This window comes from Oncorhynchus kisutch, linkage group LG19, assembly GCF_002021735.2.
Source record: "Oncorhynchus kisutch isolate 150728-3 linkage group LG19, Okis_V2, whole genome shotgun sequence".
NCBI lineage: Eukaryota > Metazoa > Chordata > Actinopteri > Salmoniformes > Salmonidae > Oncorhynchus > Oncorhynchus kisutch.
In genome coordinates, this window is record NC_034192.2 from 49,272,616 (window position 1) to 49,278,615 (window position 6,000).

General features: G+C 35.9%; 1 protein-coding gene across 2 annotated transcripts; it reads left to right on the forward strand.

Annotated features, from left to right (window-relative positions):
• The first annotated feature begins 1,798 nt into the window (after positions 1-1,798).
• On the forward strand, positions 1,799-6,000 carry LOC109864930 (uncharacterized). Of its 2 annotated transcripts, XM_020453014.2 has the most exons (6): positions 1,799-1,891; positions 2,203-2,550; positions 2,701-3,060; positions 3,242-3,358; positions 3,522-3,583; positions 4,373-6,000. In XM_020453014.2, exons 1-6 carry the CDS (start codon positions 1,846-1,848, stop codon positions 4,502-4,504), a joined length of 1,065 nt encoding a protein of 354 aa, XP_020308603.1. In that variant the 5' UTR covers positions 1,799-1,845; the 3' UTR covers positions 4,505-6,000. The 2 variants fall into 2 exon arrangements, with proteins under 2 accessions (XP_020308603.1, XP_020308604.1); XM_020453015.2 differs by lacking the exon at positions 3,242-3,358 and having other exon boundaries at positions 4,373-5,997.

Here is a 6,000-nt window from a genome sequence, read left to right on the forward strand (position 1 = left end):
CTGTACATGGAGGAGGAACGTATTGCCTGTAGTCTACTGTACATGGAGGAGGAACGTATTGCCTGTAGTCTACTGTACATGGAGGAGGAATATATTACCTGTAGTCTACTATACATGGAGAAGGAACGTATTGCCTGTAGTCTACTGTACATGGAGGAGGAACGTATTGCCCGTAGTCTACTGTACATGGAGGAGGAACGTATTGCCTGTAGCCTACTGTACATGGAGGAGGAATATATTACCCGTAGTCTACTGTACCTCACAGAACCACTTAACAAAAATATCCTAAGGACGATGTCCATGCCCTCGCGGAAATCTAATTAACTCAATAAAAATTTTCCCATAAAAATCTGTCAATTTAAGCTAGAGATATATGTTTTTTTTGTACTGAATGCATCTCAATCCACCGCATCCGCCTATGTAATACTTCAGCATCTACAGTGAAAGGTGACAGAGCTACAGCAGTGTTTGTCAGACCACGAGACATCCCGCAAATTCGTCTTCTCACAAAATTGTCTGTAGCATCCGAACGGTTTGGCCTATATTAACTATTATGAAATGATGAGATTCTCACAAACACTATGGTGTTCTCCGTTTTGCTCTACGACCCCCACAAGCATCTGGGGACTTGTCTGAAGTTAGTACAGCCGATCTGACAACTTCTGTCTGTAGTTTGGGCTACATACTGGTTTGACCCCTCTGTTTAAAGATGAGACTCTCACGAACTCATACAATTCAGTTGTTTTGCTATAGGATGCCTACAGGCATCATAAGACTTGTCTGAAGCTCCCCCGGTACCATTTGAAAAAATGTATGGAACTATATGTTGAGACCAGTGGAGGGTGCTGAGGGAGGACGGCTCATTTAAATGGCTGGAATGGAGCGACTGGAATGGCATCAAACCATGTGTTTGATATATTTGATACCATTCCACTGCTTCCTCTCCACGAGTCCATCTTCCCCAGTTATTAAGGAGCCACCAACCTCCTGTGGAGGAGACTGTTTATGGACAAGAACAAGGGGTAAAATCAATGTATAAAGCATTCTTATATCTCTCAGATGTAGGATAGACACCTTTCAATGCATTTGTATGGGCTAATAGCAGAGGCCAAAAATACATTTTCATCAAATATATATATATATATATTTTTTTAAACATATTTTGGGATACTTCAAAGGGTCTTAAAAATATGCCATAAGGCTTGGTACTACTTAGCCCCTGGTACTACTTAGCTTAGACTCGTACGGTTAACAAAAACGTAATGTTAAAGTCTAAGTGCATTTTCAGTGAGATCTTTTCATGCCAAAAATAATTAAATGAAACAGGACAAGTAAAAAGGACAGGCAAAATATAGCAATTGTACTGTGCAGACAGAAATGCATTGATATAGTTAGTTAGACAAATGTATTTGTGTCTGTCCACAATAATACAATAATGCACAATTCAGACTTTGCAAATCACATTGAGACCACATTTGAGATACTAAAAACAATCATGGTCAAACATGGTACAAGCAACATCTATAGCACATTACGGCATCTATACACATGTATTCATACAACAAAAAAGTACAGTGGATAAAAGGACAATTAAACAGTCCAAAACATACAACATATATGAGGCACTGTAGTATACAGTAACATGAAAGCTAAGGTTGTGACCTTATGACATAACAGACATGTCAGGTTCACAGAAGAAATGGGTCACAGGTTGGAACATTTTACAGGAAGTATTGAACACTATGTTCCAGCCAATGAGGTATGTTTTCAAGTTTGAATACTTGGTCTTGGGTTCTCATTTAAGCACAGACCAAATCAACACTACCAGTCTAGAGGTTACATACCATGATGGTCAGATTAGGGGTTGCTGTGATTATTCTCAGTGCAGTGTGTAAGTACAATTTCATCACTTCATCATAATACATAAAACATATTGTTTTTCCTGTGCCGTGCAATTCAATATAGTTCAAGCTTCTTGAAGGGTAGGATAAATGGACATTTAGAACGTTCAACCACACACATACCATCTAAAAATAAATTATAAACAAAGTAAGCAGAAGAAAAGTAAAACATCTGGAATGATTTTCACAACTTGATTTTCAATTATTTGAAATATTTTCACAGACTTGTTTTCTCTTAACATTTGTCCTTGTCTGTGTGATAACTACAGTATCCTTGTGTTTCTGTTTCCATTTGATTTAGATGTTGACCATGTTAAGCTGCTAAGTCCAGTGACCACTGTTCAACTTGGTGATCCTGTAACCCTGCTATGTGTTTTCCCAGAAGAGGAATTCAACGATGAGCAAATGCACTGGTACAAGCAAACTATGGGAGGTATTCCACAACTTGTCTCATCGATGCATAAATATTTAACAGAGCCTGTGTTTCACTCTGGATTTAACAATTCACACTTCAGCGTAACTTTGGCTCAAAGGATGTTTCGCCTTACTATCATGAAGTCGATCCCAGAAGATGAAGCCATGTACTATTGTGCAATTGGAAGAGTGATGACTGTGAAGTTTAGAGATGGCACATTTCTGTCTTTAAAAGGTAAAATAATTGTACTTTCTATTTTTAAGTTATGTCAATTGGACAATAACTTTTTAATAAGTAATAAGACAAAAAAATTAGCACAGAAAAATATGTTAATCTGAAATTATTTGAATGTCTGATAATTACTCTATGTTCTGATTAATTTAGGAAACGGTCAGAGGTCTGACAACCAGATAGTGGAACAGCAGCCAGAGTCTGACCCAGTCCATCCAGGAGACTCTGTGACTCTGCAGTGTACTGTACTCTCTGAGACCTGTACAGGAGAACACAATGTGTACTGGTTCAGAGCTGGATCAGGAGAATCTCATCCAGGAGTAATTTACACCCCTGGGAACAGGAGTGATGAGTGTGAGAAGAGCCCTGAAACTCCCTCTCCTACACAGAGCTGTGTCTACAGCCTATCCAAGAACAACCTCAGCCCTTCTGATGCTGGGATTTACTACTGTGCTGTGGTCACATGCAGAGAGATCCTGTTTGGAGACGGAACCAAACTTAACACCATTAAAGGTACAACTTCTTGTTAAATTGATAAAGCACCTTACACTTCTTTATCTAAACATTTAAGCATATTTTAATGATATGATTATTTAGTAGTTAAAATGGGTCAAAGTGAGAAAAAAATTGTGTTGTCAACTATGCATCCTTAACATAAAACATAGCAAGCATGTTGAATGTATTTTAATACCAGGAAACACAGTGGATCCCATTGTCCTCATCTTGGGAGCAGCAGTGGCTGTGTGTGTTATTGTCATTTTTATTCTCGCTTGTACCAAAAACAAGAGACAAACATGTGATCATTGTAAAGGTAAGTCATTTTAGACATGCAGAACATATCTATTGTTTTGTGTCAAATGTGTTAGCAATGATCATTTAAAAGTAAAATCTCACCTCATGGGCTGACACCGTTGAATGGTATACTGTATATTCCGTCTCCATTTTCATGCTTGGATATCTATCTGTTGATACAGCAAGTGTCTCTCAGCATATTCACCATGATGAAAACCTCTCATCAGAGCAGTCAAGTGGTCAGGTATGTAACATCTATATTATCCAATGTGTGAAACAAGAGGTACATTGCCTGTTACACAGGAGTGTCTATATTAGTGTATATGTGTATATTTGTGAATAAATCACTAAGTACAGCAGTACCCCATGAGATGTTGCATCAGAGTTGTTTGTCATAGAGAAAACCTGTATTTAAATATAGTTAATTATAACCTGCAGCTATAATTTGGCAAGCTCTCAGTTGATCAAAAATGTTGTTGATAGTTTTAATAAAATGTTTAGTTACATTTTAGATGTCGGGCTTTAAGATATTAAATTACCCTCATATCCGCTAGCTTATTTATTGTTCAGAAATCTGTAGCGTAAATCTGTAGTGTAAATATTATATTTAACAATGTCAACATGCTTTGAACATCAGTTTAGGTTTTGGTTATTACAAAGTAAATGATTTAGAAATGTTTTTGTTTCATTTGTCTTTAATGCCGTAGCCTGTAATTAACTAGTATGAAACAATCTGACACTAAGACCAGATTCAATCTGATCCAAGTTAGATCCGTGTTATAACAAGCTTGAAATTAAAAAATAATAGTTTCTGAGCTGACATCTGGAGTGTTTACCATGAATGCGATATCCTTAAATCGCAGAGAAAATGACTTTAAAAGCTGCAGTGTTGGCAGTCCTGCGCCCTCTGCTAAGATTTGAATCCTAGCTTCCGCATGAACATTCCCCTTACCGTATTATCGTTAATGTTATTATTTGACTTCTCTGTTGTTGTGCACAGTGGAGTTATTATTTACTGTACTCTATTCCTTAGGTGCCAAACACAGATATTTTGAATTATGCTGCATTGCATTTCTCTGAGAAGAAAACTAAAAGAGGAAGAAAGAAGAGAGAGACACCACAGGAGAGTGTGTACTCTGATGTCAGGTACTCAGACTGGGATTGAACTGTTTCAGATACAGCATAGACAAAATTATCTCAGTCAAGTGTCTCTATTTAGACACAATTTAAGCGTTTTGGTAAAACAATCGCAGGACATTGCTTTCGGATGAACTTTCACAATAGTACAATACAATATCCAAATACAATACCATAGACAATGGAATTACAACCATGTTTCTGCTCAAAATATCTTCTGGAGTGGTCAACTTATTCTGAGCTAGCTGGGTTTTCATCTTTAAATGTCTATGTACACTATTGGTAAAAAGTTTTAGAACACTTACTCATTCAAGGGTTTGACTTTATTTGTAAAAAAACATTTTACATTGTAGAATAATAGTGAAGACATCAAAACTATGAAATAAAGCATATGGAATCATGTAGTAAACAAAGAAGTGTTAAACAAATCAAAATATATTGAGATTTGAGATTCTTCAAATAGCCACCCTTTGCTTTGATGAAACCTTTGCACATATGTTCATAACATTGTGTAAAATGTCGAATGGAACAATATCATATTGGGTTGATATGTGCAGAATAGTTTTTGTTCCATACATTATCACGTATCTAATTATAGCAATAAATGAATGTTGTAGAATTATCATTGTCATTTAATATCACTGAATATTTCTAGTATAGTGTCTTTGGTTTGTTATTCATTTCACAAGAGGTCAAATTCTTACTGTCATAGTTAAATTATGGACATAACCATTTCATTCATGATTATTCAAGCTTTTCAAGTCATAAGAAGCTTTTTTGTACCATCATGTACATTCATATTTTTGTATAATATCTCTTTAAGGTAATAATTTAACTTTATGAAGTCAATTTACATATGAGATTATGCTAAACTCTTACTGTGGAGAGGCAACTAGGATGAGTGGGCTACTCCTCATAGAGGTAGGTCTAGTAAACCATGTAAAGGGCATTATGGTCAAATAGACATATGTATCGGTCGAATAGATAACAATGTATCAATTAGTAGGCCTAAAGCATTCAACAGACAGACTGGGAAACATTATATAACTGTTGGCCCAGATACACATCACTGGTCTTTTGATTGCGCTAACTGCTTATTAGTTGGAAATGGAATAGGACATGTTTAACTGTTTCCACAGAGATCCTGTTTGGCAAAGGAAAAAAAATTGATATGGGTAGTTCCTGAATATTATATTGTGAGTTGTTATATTCAAATAATTATGTCTCATGTAGGAGAGTGCTTATAGCATACAGAAACACATTGTGTTAAAGGGGACAGTCTGGAATTCAATTCAAGTTAATGATATAGAAATGGATTATTAAATAACATTTTGTAGCTTATAGAAGTAACATGAGCTTGTTTTACTCCATTGTTTGTAAATAGTGTTATTGTAAACACACACTGCTTAGACTCAAAATATGGTGTTGTGACTTTACTTTCATTATTCTTATGACTGTATTTATTTAATCCACTAACTATGTTTAATTGTTACCCGATAAAATAAACAATGTAGCACCACAGAA